Raw genomic sequence first — 14,232 nt, forward strand, 5'->3', positions numbered from 1 at the left:
AGGCAGACAATGGCTACAGGTGTGGGAGATCTCTGTCCAGGCTGGTGCTTGCCAGCACCCTTCTTCTCGCTGTTTCTGGCTGCTCTGCTTGCCGCCTGCGCGGTAGCGTGGTGCAGGTCGTATGCAACAGAGAGTGCCTCAAAATCTGGAGATGCCACTCGGGGCAAGCGAACCGATTGCTTGAGTAATCCTTGCATCGGTGTCACTTCTTAAAAGAGCGCTGCTAACTTGCCAGCAAATGTTAAAATAAATGACTCGCATAAGGTACCTGTTACAGTGCTGGATGCTCAAGGGATCATATAATGGGAGTTTGGGAAGTCAAGAGTTGAAGCATGTGCAGAACAGACCTGTTAAAATACAAGGCTGTCAGAGAGCAGACCATTAGTGATGGGTTTAGGAAAAGAGAACTTGCTTTTAATGTGGATTACTTTCTAAAAGTTTTAAAATAGTGAAACAGTTCTGTGCTTCATTTTTCACTGACCTTTAGCACTTGCCAAAAATATAATGTACTGGTGTGCCTGAACTAGGGAAAGGGGGTTTTGAAAAAAAGGAAAAGTTTAAACAGGAAAGCTACAAGACATCCCCAGTTTCTGGCAGGAGTCTGGTATTACGATATGTTTTCAGTTTCAATGTCTTGCACGGGTCCGTCTGAAGAGCCTGGGAATAGACGCCATTGAATATTGTACATCCCACTTGGAAAACTTGTTGTTACTGCAGTTGCGTTTTATAGCAAAATTAAAAAAATGTAAAATTATGCCCTTTATTCTGATGTAATTTAATAGGTGTGCTTGCAACAGATGTTCACGTGCTTCATAATAACTGTGATGGGGTTTGTGTGTTTGTTTATGTTTTGAAGAGAAGGACATGCCAAACAGACCTCTGAGAGTGCGCGCCCAGTCTCCAGATGGCAAGTTATCTTTTCGGTGGAAGCCACCTTACGGAGCAGGCTTCAGGGGTCCACGCAGCAGATCCCAAGGTTACCTCCGTGGGTATGGAGAGAACAGCCGAAGGATGAGCTATGCTCCACTGCCGCAAGAGCGACAAAACCAAGAAGCGAGAAAACTAGGTGAGTCGGATCTCCCTGGTAGCACCTGGATGAGCTGGCACACTTCTGTAACCCCCCGAGGCTGCTAGGTGATCACCGATCGCGTGATGTCATAGCCATCAAAATAACTTCTTCCTATAAATGGAAATGCTCGCTGTAATTGCGTTCTGTAACGCGTTCTTAACAGAAAAATATGATGACCAGGGCAGGGAGCGTAGCAGAACTTGACGCCGTGTTCAAGAGACGCCATGTGCGAGTTACTCGTATTAATAGCAGAGGGAAGGGCTGGGGAGAAGAGGCTTAGCTCAGATTCTCCTTGTGTGTGGTGGGGCTGCTCTTAGATCCACTGTTTCTCATCCTCTTCTTACACTTTGTGGCCCTATGTTATTTCAGGCCAGTGGAGAAAAAAATAATGCTTTAATTAAATGTGTCCATGTTACACTCGGGTGTCCATGTTCTCTCCAGTTCCTTCATGAGGTCCTGGTCACTAACGTCTCCTGAGATAGTCAGGCTGGCCACGTCTGTGCTCCCTGCCGTGCTGTGACGGTTTGCACTCGTGATATAAAGGGTTTCCCATCTAACGGCAGCCACGGGGTTTGCGACAGTTTTATTTCCCCAGGGGCTGAGCCTTTCCCGTTGTGCTATTTGTGCCACTTGCCTGTGTCGTGGCTGATCTGTCTCTGTCCTGCTGCCAGAGCTCCTCTCGCCCGAGCGGGCACCAGGTCTGCACCCCTGAGCCCCACTTTGATCCTCTTCCTGCAAGCTCCGGCTGCTTTTTGTTATTCGGGTGCGTTTGCTCGAGGTTAGGCTTCTTCCTCGCAAAATCTCTCCCGTAGGCTGGGAGCCCGTCCCACAGATGGTCTGGTCTTGGGTTACAAAGTGGGTGATGATTCCAAAAATCACACGTGGCTGCCAGAATTCCTGTCTTTGCAATGCAAATGTCTATTTCCCCTTCTGCTTCGTAGCTTTTGTATTAAACACACGTCTTTATCTTTGTCCAAAGAGAGAGAACTCCTCAGTCACCTTTAGCAGTTACTCCATCTTTTGCTAACAGGAGTCTGTCACTCATTTCCCATCCCATCTCTAGTATCCCTTCACTTTTTTATCTACCCATGCACCGCTCCCGAAGGGGCGGCTCTGGCGTCGGTGCCGAGACGGCGGGGTTGGACACGTACGTCTGGAGGATGCTCCCCCTTCGTTTGAAGCTCAGCACAGACCACTGCTCTGCAGGTTGAGAGCCTGTCCAGGCAGTACATAGACTTAGTGGGAGTTCAGTAACGAACTTAATCTTGATGAGAAATAGTATATAACATGGTTTTCAGCATCTACCTCTTGTTTTTGTTACTTTTATACTATGTTTTTTTAAAGAAGGAGAACAAATGCTTTTTAAATAATCAAATTATCAGGAGAAGAACTCAAACCTAGAATATAGGACTCTTGTAATGGTCTTTTCATGTTAATAATTTGCTTTCCTGCTTCTAAAATACTAACTTTACTGTACTTACTGCATGCATATTGTGACTTCTGACATAGATGTTATGTATCTAGATAAATTATATTTCAAGGAAGTTTCCCCTTTTGCATCTCAGAAAATAATAAAACAGAGTTCTGCCTGAAAAGACAGACTTTTTTTGCAGTGTAAAGGGTTACAGGAAAGCCTCTGTTTTTTCCCTTCATGTACAGCCTCTGAATCAGTTCATGTGGTTTCACTGCCATCAAGGAGCTCCCAGGGACGGAGCCAACCTGTTTATAGGTCATCTTTAACTAAAAGGAAAGTCACAGGTACGTTTCTTGCACATCTGCTGTCAATTCATGGAGACATTTGAACACAATGAGATAGCTTTGTGATTTTTAGACTGCAAGTCTTTTGGTGCTGGAGCTGCTAGGTTTTTGTCTGTGCATTAAAGAGCTTGATGGACATCTCCAATTCAAGCAGGAGATGTCCATCAAGCTCTTTAATGCACAGACAATTCTGTAATTCAAGCAGGAATAATAAAATGATAGAAGTCTGCAACATGGTTGGTTGGGTTTCTGTTGTTGGGTTTTTTGTTTTGTTTTTTACAATCTCCTCCTTCTCCGCATGAGAAGACTTGATTCACTCAAAGCCAGGATCTCCACAATGGTATGCCTTCTTGTCAGATCTCCACCCCCTTTTCTGAAGGGTTCGTTTCCAGAAGCCTAAACCTGGTCAGCATAAGTTTTCACTTTCTTTTGGAAAGAAGGCATTGCAGACTGCTGCCAAGGTTAAAAAGGATGAGCGAGATTCTGAGTCATCTCCATGCCAGTGCCGCTTTCTCACCCCCTCGCATTGCGATGAGAATGCTGGGGGGGAGACAGAGTGTTTTGGATATTTTGGTGGTGGTGGAGAATACCTTTGTCAGAACTGGGAACCACGGTTTATTGAAATCCCACCTCACACCTTTTCTGGGGGGGTGATGCCGTCCACTTCTCATGCTCACTTTCTCTCTTCAGGTGCTCCCATTCCAAAACTTTGTGAATAGGTCCCCTAAGCCACCTGTGAGTAGTAGATGGGTCCTCTCAGCCATGTTTGTGTAGTGGCTGTTTGGCTTGGAAAACCCGGGGTTGTCTGAGAATCCTCTGCATTAAAAACCTGTTTGGAAGAAGTGAAATATGCTTCCCTGCTGCCTGCCTTCTGTGCGGGCACTGCTGGGCTCTGGGGTAACGTGCCACCTGCTGAAGAGGAGGGCAGCCGTTCCCTGGAGGAGCATCATACATGAGTAAGGTCCCTTGAGAACGAAATTGTACTTGAGTTTGACTGACCCTTTTCCTTTCCTGAGACATCAGTGTTTTTCCGGCGTTACTCGTCTGTAAAACTTGGCATGGAAGTTGCACGTTGTGCATTCTGTGCCTCTGGGAGACTTGGGAATGGTCAGTGTGACACTAACCGGAAAAGTAATAAATATTTCTTGGGGCAGGAGGTAGACTTGACTAGAAAAACTCTGATGGACAGATAGAAAAAGGAGTCTCATCAAAATTAAAAACCTCAAAAAAATCAAATTAGTTTAATTTCATTTTAAAGTTTTGTAAATTATTTGCACAAGGTATCCTGATATGTCAAAACAGCCCACTTCAATGACTTAATTTTTTTTATTTTAGTTTTTTATTATTTTTGCCCTATATACCATAAAAATTGTAAAGCTGAATTCAAACAACCTGTTTGAAGCACTCAAAAATGTAAAATATGCAGGAATTATCTCTTGTGAAGCATTTTTTCCAGTCCCTGGTTTTATCATTCTTCAAAAAGAAACAAAATTTTTAAAAATTTCAGAATTTTTCATTAGACGAAGTTTCTGCTCTCCAGGGAGCTCTAGCAGTGAGTTTTCCAGAGATGATGAACGTCAATATGTTGATAAGACATTTGTTGTAAGTAACAGTTTTGGGGACTGATAGAATATAGAAGGGCCATAGAATATATTAGTACTCTGGTCTTGTAAGCAGACAACTAACAAAAAGAAATTATGTTTCCATGAGGTAGCATCGGTAATCAACGTACCTGGTTTTCTACTACTGCTGTATTTGTTGTTGATCTGTGCTGTGTATTATAACATCATTTAAAGACAGTTACTGGTTTTTATGAGAACTCCAATATTGTTATTGACATGCTGTTTTGGTTTGCCATTCCAGAGGAGGAAGAGGTGGAGCAGGCACAAGACATAACTGTTCGAGTTATGTCCTCTCAGTCTGTGCTCGTCGCTTGGACAGACCCACTGTATGAAAAACAGAAGGTTTCAGCAAATAGGTAGTCAGTCCTGTGTTTTCTTTTCTGAATACATACTAAAGGTGAACTGCTGCCAACACACTAGTGGCTGCTTTTGCATTTATTTAATTACAGCTGGGTTTGTGAATAATTTGGCTTAGGGTGTAGGAATTTGCATATCCCTACCTACAGCAGTGGCTGGTAGGGGATGCTTCAGAGAAGCTGTTAGAAACCTGACATGGGTGGATGTGGGGTGATGTACCCTCCTTGCCTCCCTGTGCCTTGGTCTCTGGTATTTAGAGGACTGTGTTAGTACTGGACTATGGGGGTTTAGATTCCTTCTGAATGTTGTCAGTACCAGCCAGGGATATTTTTGCTATTCAAATGCCATTCAAATGTCACCGCGGTCGGCAAATCCCCACGCATGCATGGGAAAGGAAGAGGTGGGGATGGGGCACAGGCCATAGACGCAGAGGTGAGCTGTTGAGTTGGATTATCAGAACAGACTACAGCTTCGAGACGACCATACTGTGGGTGAAGGAAGCATTGCTCAGCAATGGGAAAGACACCCGTCACTGTCCCCTGCATCTGCTGACCCTCCAGAAACCTGGTGCAGCTGAGGCTGAGCAGGTTGGGTTCTCCCACGAGTGGGAGAGCTTGGCTGCAACAGTTGGAGACCAAAACAAACAGAGAAATGGTCTGGAAACTGCCAAAGGTCTGAAGGTGCTGGATTGTGTTGCTCAGCCTGGGAACAGTGAAGGGCTGTCAACCCAGGGCTGAAGTACCCTGAGGGACACGGCAGGCGAAGTGGTAATTCTACATGTTCTCAATTTCCTCGTGGAAGCGGTTATCTGGGCAGACACATGGGAACTGAGCCGCCAGTGCTGCTCTGGGAGCGAGGGACTCCCAGCCATCCGGCCATGCTCGCAGCTGTGGGGCAGCAGGAGGGTGTCATGGAGCCCCGCGGGATGCCTGGCTTGGTTTGGAAAGCCCTGCAGCGTCCCCCTGGGGCAGAAGGTGTTTTGAGTAAGAGGCTGGAAAGAGCGGTGCGTCCCTTGAGGTGAAGGCAGTCAGACTCCATTAGAGAGGAAGGCAGATGCTTAAAAGATGCTGGCTCTTGGTGGTGGTGGTACTTTGTTGTTAGTGCTTTGGTAGCTCCCTGGTAAGCCCCGGCAGGCTAGCTGAGGGGAAAACAGCCCTGCCTCCCTCTGGTCCTGCTAATGCTAGGTTTCAATTTTTATTTTCACGTGTTTCTGATCCCAGGCAATACAGTGTTCGCTATCGGGAAAAGGGGGAATCAGCAAGGTGGGATTACAAGCAGGTGTCCAACCGGCGGGCGCTGGTGGAGAATCTGGTGCCAGACACCATGTACGAGTTTGCTGTCCAAATCTTGGAGGGAGAAAAGGAAGGAAAATGGAGCGTGTCTGTTTACCAACGGACCCCGGAGGCAGGTGTGTATGCAAAAGGTCCTTGGGGTAACACAAGTCTTAGGGTTTGAGCTGTGGAATACTGCTCGCTTGAGGGAAAGCCGGAACAAGTAGCTGCCTGGGGCAGCAGAGGGTTGGGAACATGGGAAAAGCCTTGGAGCTGCTGCCTGTGTCCCTGCAGCAGTGCCCCGGAGAGCACACCAGGGCTGCTCTTGTGGTGCGATAGGAGCCGGGGGGATGGTTTGGGTATTTCTGGGGGACAGGTCAGCACTTTGGACCCTTGCAGCTGGGTGCGCCCTCTCCTTTGGGAGGAGCAGCCTGGCTGCCGTCTCTGTCTGTGGGCAGCAAATTTAAATCCTGCCCCCACCACGGAGAAGCCGTGGGGCCCCTTCCTTTTCCCACAGGATAGTGGTCCATAACAACCAAATTACCACATCGTTCCAGCTAAGCCACAGTAGCAGTCTCGTGCAGACAGCCTGTTCCTAAAAGTATGGAATAAAATTTCACAACAGGAGTCCGAGACAATACAGGCACGCATGGACCTGAGCCATGTGTGCTCTTCACATTTATCTTGAAATGGCTGCATAGGAATTTCTGCTATGAGAAGAAGGAGCAAAAGGTGTATGCTTGTAGATCAACTTTTCTTACTTGCCTCTTCTGTGTATGGGTGTTTCACAGCTCCTGCCAGCGCACCTGAAAATTTGGATGTTTGGCCACTAAAGGGGAAACCAACCTCCGTAGCAGCGTCCTGGGATGCTCTCCCAGAGAGTGAAGGAAAAGTCAAAGGTAAGTCATCACTGTCAGTTTTTAACCCTGTCAAGGAGCCGGTCTTCTCGAAGGCAGACTGCCGCTCTGCAGCGAGCTGGAACCCCCGACTGTGCCAGGACTTTTTCACTTGTTAATGGCTTATACCCAAGGAAGATTTTCTTGTTTCCAGCCAAGCATCTCCACACCGCCACTGGGAAGCCATTGTCACCGTGTGCCTGGGATGTCACAGAGCTTCCCGGGGTGTCACGCGTGCACGCTTACCCCTTCTTCTGTTAATAAGCAGGTTGAAATGGAGCTCAAGAAGGAAGTTTCCCAAAGGACTTGTAACAGTTAAGTGAAGAAAGAAAAGTTGGGTAGTTGCCAAGAAAGTGAGTGGGTTTATATTGTGTTTTATTTCTAGTTTATCGCGGAAGGAAAGCCTCAACTTAAGAAGCAAGCGCAAATAATTTAAACAGATATCATGCATAAGTCCTGTGTACTATAGCATTATCATACATGGTCATAAAGCTAATTTGTCAGTGTCTATCTACTTGCATGGGATTTAAAAAAAAAGCTTTGTGGGATTTTTCTTTCCTTTTTCCCTCTGAAAATGAACCGCCCGATCTTTTGGCTGCTCCTGTTCTCCAGTGGTTGATGGGATTGTGTTCTCAAGTTACACAAGTTTCTGGAGGTGCCTTATCAGCACTGTAGCATCTCAGGATTTAAAAAACCTTTGGCCTGGAGGGAAGTGTACCATGTCTGCATACAAGACCTACTTTATGTGTTCTTCAGGGCAGTGGTGGAATTCCTTTCTCTTTGAAGTCAGTAAGAGTCTTGCCAATTGCTTCAATGGAGCTGCAATTGTGTCCAAGAATTATTATTTCTTAAAGCAGGGTCATGCAGGGACATTATCTGAAATTTCAAATCTGCTCCTAATTTTGAGCAGTCTGTAGCCCTTTGTCCATTTTTGTCCGCTGACCTTTAGATGATTTATCCAAGGCAATCATTTAAAAGATACCTGATACTCAAGGGCTGAATGCTTATACATGTCTAACATATCATTGTTTTTCTTGACTATGAAGTATTACAGGAGATGTCTTATTTTTAAACTAAATAAATGACAAAAAATGATATTTACACTGGCTAAATGAAATCACTGAATTAGCGCTTTGTAGTCATTTTGATAGCACGTGGTAATCAGGAATTTTTGCCTTTTGGTCCTTTTGTTTTTCAACCCTGTCCTTTTATGTACTTATACCGCATATTGAAGTAATGGGAGAAAATGCCCTCCAGTAGGCATTTGGGAGTTACCAGTGCTTCTGCAATTAAAGCAACTCCTGTATATCTTAAAACAACAAAAAAAAACCCCAATCCAAAGCCTACCATGCCTTCTAATACATTGGGTTTTTTTTCAACTGAGTATTAAATGCATTTGTGTATAAAATACTGATTTTTTTTCCTTTATTGTGATGACCTATGTACAGCTTATTTCTTAACACAGTGAATATGGGTTAATTTTCATAAAAAATTAAGCTTCCTGTTTTTAAAGGTGTTATGTTCTGGAGTTTTCACATCATGCCACTGTGACTCCTCAAGTGTTACTGTATTTCTTTGTGTAGAGAGAGAAAACTGGCAGCCCTTGGAATTTACTTTCAAACCCCTGTTTTGCTCTGATACCCGTGCCTCTTACAGAGGACTGAAAAGAAAAGGAAGCCTGCACATGGCTGAGACCTTCCCTCAACTCCTTGGGAGTGAAATGAGAAGTCTCCTCTTCAAGCCTACGATTATTCCTGTGGGGTGAAAGTTCTCTCAATACAGAAAGCTGATATAGAGCACGGGTACCACAGCAATCCTAAAATGAAAGGTGAGCGCAGGATGAGTTAAGTGGCGACAAGACCTTGCTTTGCTCTCTCTGCAGTGGTGTTTGGGCCCAGCTATAGTTAAGCGCAGTGTGTCAGATTTTGGTTTTGTTGGACAGGCGTGGTATTGCTACCATTTGGCAATAAGCAGTGCTGTTATTTCCTGGTACACTTAATGAAAGTGTAAAAAAAACCTTAATTTTTTTGGGGGGGTGGGCGGTGTTAAAGACAATTTAATAGGACAGAAAAGGAAAGGAAAATAATAGTAATGATAAAAGAATATACGAAACAAGTGATGTGCTATGCAATTGCTCTCCACCCGCTGACCGATGCCCAGCCAGTTCTCGAGCGGTGGGCGCTGCCCCCCGGCCAACTTCCCTCAGTTTTATTGTTCAGCATGACGTCATACGGTATGGAATACCCCTCTAGTCAGTTGGGGCCAGCTGTCCCAGCTGTGTCCCCTCCCAGCTTCTCATGCACCCCCAGCCTACTCACTGGTGGGGTGATATAAGAAGCAGAAGATGCCTTGACTTTGTGTCAGCACTGCTCAGCAGTAACTAAAACATCCCTGTGTTATCAACACTGTTACCAGCATAAATCCAAAACATAGCCCCATACTAGTTGCTATGAAGAAAATTAACTCTAACCCAGCCAAAAACAGCAAAAAGAACCTCAGTCATCCAGTCATTAATTTTGCCTACTGGCCTGCAGATTACAGCTAAAATCCCTCTAAGCAAAGATTCAGCTGGAAACACTTATATTTGACTGCAGTAATGTTGTTCCCATGATTAAAGGAAGCGCTTTGGTTTTTTCATGGGGTTGCCCCTCAGGCTCCAGCACTGCTGTAGAATGAGTATATGGCCTTTGGAGCTGGTAGAGTTTCACCACAGTGGACTGGCAGAGCTGCTTTTGCATGACTAGGGTCTTAAAGTACAGTGCAATTATAGCTTTGTTGGAAATGTAGGATAAGAAAGTAAAAACAGTAATGAATAATGTCACCTGATTTTAATACTGATGCGTTGAAAAATAATTACGTGGATACACCATTTTGTTCTTCCAAGTAATTTCTGTGGGAAAGAAAATTTTTAAACATACTTACTTGCTGTGGACATAGCTACAGTCAGCAACGCAATTGTGTGTTGTCCACCATTGTGAGCAAGTTATGTTTTGGAAGAATGGTCTCTGGATCCTGTGTTGTTGATTGCAAATATCTTGGTAGCTAATCAGTAAGTTCAAAATTTCTCTTTCTCTTGGGAAGTCTAAAATCTGCTTGTGGTCCATCAGCTGTAATAGCAGAGGTATTCTGATTTTAGCGATCTGCGCTACCCAGCATTTGCACAACCTTTCAGACTAGGTTTCCACAATTAGTAGGACTGTGCATATTTTCCTGGCAATGTTTGTACATGTTTTCTGCCTACAGCCCATTTTCTCTTTGTCGATTTTCTCTGTTATTTCTGATTTAGGGCAGTTAGTTTTTTCAGAGGACCCATTTTTTTCCTGTTATTAGTCTGTGTCCAGAAACAAAAAAAGGCCTCCTGGTGCAGCGCACCAAACCATGCAGTAGTCAGTGCTGTAACTTTCTCATATCCCCCACACCCCCTCTGGAATGCACAGCTGTCATCTGGCTCCTCTTGGTGACTCTTCACTCTGATGGGCCTTGTTGCTTATGTATTTTTACAAAGGTATAGCTAACATATTCTGTCTCAGTCATAAGGTCATCAGTGTGATTTGGTTTTGTCTCTTAAGGTGAACAAATGTCCAACTTATCTACGTATATATGTATATATATTTCTCTGATGTCTTTATACTCCAGCTGTTGACTCAGCGTGCATTGCTAGTGTATTAATTTTAGTAATGCACGTTCTAATTCATCCTACCCATACAGTCTGTCCGCTGGAAACAGGACTGTTTTCAGTTTCCTCCTTCCAACCGTCTGCCAAATCATTTCAGAATACATTCTTTCATACGCCCCGGCTCTCAAGCCATTTGGAGCAAAGTCCATCACCTACTCTGGAGCTACAACATCAGCCATAATAGATGGTCTGCAGGCCGGGGAGCGCTATATTTTCAAAATTCGTGCAGCAAACAGGAGGGGACCAGGTCCTCAGTCTAAGGCCTTCAGTGTCGCCATCCCAGCAGGTGAGCACCAAGCCATGCACTGATTGCGTTGTCTGTCCATTCTTGCCGTGGTCCCAGTCATGTTCATTCTTACTGACTTTTCTTAGCTTCCTCTGTGCTCCATCGAACCCTTGGGGTTTTACTTCCTTAATACTGTTTCTGTTACTACAGCATGTAAAAGGACATTTTATGGATGTTTTAGCATCTTAAATAAAAGCATACCATACTCTTATTTCCTGCATGAAAACACTATGTGCTCTTGTTATCCAAAGGCCAAAGAATACAATGCTTTGAGTCTTTGGATGTGCTATTCCTGACAAGTCCCACTCTTGAAAGTTGGTTAGACTGGCTTACTCGGATACGACTCCTTGCATTTGCTTCATGCCAAAAAGGTGCTGTTGTGGCAATTGAACATTTGCTGAGTTAACTAAAAATGTGGCCCACAGCGTCAGATGGGATAATGCAGCACCATGCCATCAACATGACTAAGCTCTGCTGAAGATTTGGTTCTACTGATAGGGTGATGCAATCCCTGCTTTTAGATATTTGATTTTAATTGCTCTAAGTTTTACCCAAGCTACAGTAATTCCACATAGGTTGGTTAGTTAATACAAAATTAATTATTGTCTCATATTCTCATAAGTCATTTTGTTCTTGCGACCTGGCTTGTTTCTTCTCTTGGTCAATTTTTTGTGCTGCTTCTGTTGTTGTGAATAAACACTTTTTTTTTCCCCCCAGCTGCTCACGAGGATTCAGTTTCTCAGCAACATACAAATATCCAAGATAATTTAGAGGCTAAAAAACCTGGGAATGCTGGCTCATCTCCTTCTCAAACTTCCTCTGTTTCTTCAAAAGCCCAGCCATCACTTTCCTCTAAGCAGTCATCTGTTCGTTCACCTAATGTCAATGATAAAAAGAGTCTTCTTTCTGAATATAAGAATAAAATCTTGACTCGAGGAGGGGTGCTAAGTAAATCTCAGTTACCTTCTAGAAAGACAGGAGAGCTGGAACCTGATCTCCAATCCACTGAAGTGACAGACGATCGTGATTCCTCCCAAGAAGTTCCAACGATGCCACCAAAAGCCCAGGATCAGAGGAGGAATGTTAGACCCTTGTCCCCTAGTCGGCTGGTCCACCCTGTCCTTGCCTCAGGGAGGACCCCTGTTCGAATCCACACATCAGAGGTGTCACAGCAGGCAAGCACAGAGAAACATGAGCCACCAGCACTGTTACCATCATCTGTGCAACGCTCTTCTGTCTCGTCTGTTCCTAAATACACAGATAATGAAACAAAGCAACTGAGGCAAAGCAATACTAATGTACCTTCTCCTAAAACCTCTTCCCATTCTTTGCCTACCAAAAATAATGATCTTGCAGGTAATGTGGAAGGAAAGCCAGACCCCATGCTGGTGAAAGTGTCTTCTAAAACTTCAGAGCCTAGCCACGTGGCTCTGCCATCAAATCGACAGTCTGCCATCTCTCACGAGGTTGTCCCAAGCCATCCCAGTAGGTCTGGCTCTCTAGGTCATTCACATCAAACCTCTTCCAAATTAGCAGATTCCCATGCTCATGATAGCCGTAACGAGTTTGACAGTGAAGAAGCAGAGGACAGAGCAGGACAGCCCAGTTCTAGGTCGCAGCAAACAAGGCTGCCCTCAGGCTTCAGTTCTCGCACATGGAAGGATTCAAAATTAGCTGTGGTGGCAGTCTCATCGAGGTCTGCTGTTTCTGGTCACACTTCACCTCACTCTCGCTCCTCCACCAGTGCCAAATCCAAGGGAAAGGATGTTGATAAGAGTTACAGGGAGGACTCACAAGATGCAAACCCCTTATTTCCTTCTCTACCCTCTTCCAGGCAGTCATCTTCAGCAATCTATTCCAAGAGAAGAAATGCTCAGGTCGATTCTGATTCTCATCTCAGGGAGACACATGGTGAAAAGTCATCCCGTTCTGACTCAGAATTACAACAAAGTCGAGCGGTTGCTCCAGAAAAGCATTCTCATTTGCAGTCTCCTCTTTCCAAACATAAGCCTGAAGAGCGGGACAGTCGAGAGGTAAAAGAAACACTTGCTCGATCAAAACCAAGTGTGTCTTTGCCTAAAAGGACATTCTCCTCTTACCTTCCGTCGGAGAAGATCTCCCGCTCAGAGCCTCCACAGAGGGCACAAACCAGTCCTTCCTTACTTCATTCAAGGGGCCGGCGCCTCCCATCTCCCATCTCATCCCAGAGTAATGAAGAATTGCAGGAAGATGATGATGAGGATGTAACAGAAGGCAGTGACAGGGCAAGCAGCCACTCTGTGTTTCCTAAAAAGGTGTCCTCTTCTAGAGGATTACCTGCATCTTTCTCTCAGGGAAGCTCAAGCTCATCTCTATCAAAGCAACAGCCACCAGGTTCTCAGGTACCTTCCTACAAACCAGAACTTACTCAGCCGGACTCCAGTTCTGCCAGTGATACAACAAAAGACAACCAGTATAATCCAAGGTTGTCATCCACTTCTTCGAGACAAACTCATCCTTTGTTACCTACTCACTCAAGGGTCGCTACAAGAACAGTGTCCCACACAGAGAAAAAATATGGCCTGCTGCCCTCAAAAACATCCAAAGTTGAAATTCCTCAAAAAGTTCCTTCCTCCTCTTCATCTAAATCTCGTCAGTCAGTTTCTAATGAAGAAGATGATTATTACAGTGAATATGATCAGAAAGAAGTGGAAGAGAAACCCACATCTTTGGCAGCAAAATGGTCCAGTTCTGTTTCTAGAGGTAACAAAAACACATATGATGACACTACTAGCAATAAAAGGAAATCTATGGACACTCTTCTACCTCACAAAGTAAGCTCTGAAGAGGAAGAGAAGGAAGAAACTCCGACATTAAAAATATCTTCTCCTGAATCACCTGAATCAGGAAGCTCTGCCATAGCATCACGGATTACTCAGTCCTCTAACAAGCACACCCCATCTAAACCAAGCTTTGTCTGGCCACGTTCTTCTGCATCTACGACCACACACACTGTTTCTCCAACAGTTTCTTCTTCCACTTTGTCCCCTCGCCAGCGACTATTGAACTCCAGGCTACGGAGCCCTTCCCAACGGCAATTTATTAGACCTCCTTATAGACAAGGTATCTTGTCTTTGTTGTAGTAATTCCACTGACTTGAGTTTTTCCTAAGATCAGCAGTTAGATGAAAAGTCCTCCATCAGAATGCAGGTTCAGTTATTTGGTATAATATATTTTTATTTTGGTGGTTCTCAGGGAGCCCTGTTCTTGAGGACATTACCTAATTGGTGTAATGTGGTGCCCCAGACCTTTGGTCCT

The 14,232-nt window shown here is 44.7% G+C and overlaps 1 protein-coding gene across 1 annotated transcript in view; it reads left to right on the forward strand.

The window, feature by feature from the left end:
- Nucleotides 1–856: 856 nt before the first annotated feature.
- Nucleotides 857–14,232, forward strand: part of FNDC1 (fibronectin type III domain containing 1) — a gene marked incomplete at its 5' end in the record, with an annotated part of 28,571 nt that continues 15,195 nt past the window's right edge. The window contains 7 exons of the mRNA XM_010288534.1: nucleotides 857–1,066; nucleotides 2,729–2,827; nucleotides 4,691–4,805; nucleotides 6,027–6,214; nucleotides 6,869–6,976; nucleotides 10,747–10,935; nucleotides 11,653–14,037. Of these exons, the coding sequence (XP_010286836.1) occupies nucleotides 857–1,066; nucleotides 2,729–2,827; nucleotides 4,691–4,805; nucleotides 6,027–6,214; nucleotides 6,869–6,976; nucleotides 10,747–10,935; nucleotides 11,653–14,037 (3,294 nt within the window). The remainder of the gene's footprint in view (nucleotides 1,067–2,728; nucleotides 2,828–4,690; nucleotides 4,806–6,026; nucleotides 6,215–6,868; nucleotides 6,977–10,746; nucleotides 10,936–11,652; nucleotides 14,038–14,232) is intronic.

Source organism: Phaethon lepturus, unplaced genomic scaffold (genome assembly GCF_000687285.1).
Source record: "Phaethon lepturus isolate BGI_N335 unplaced genomic scaffold, ASM68728v1 scaffold5986, whole genome shotgun sequence".
Taxonomy (NCBI): Eukaryota; Metazoa; Chordata; class Aves; order Phaethontiformes; family Phaethontidae; genus Phaethon; species Phaethon lepturus.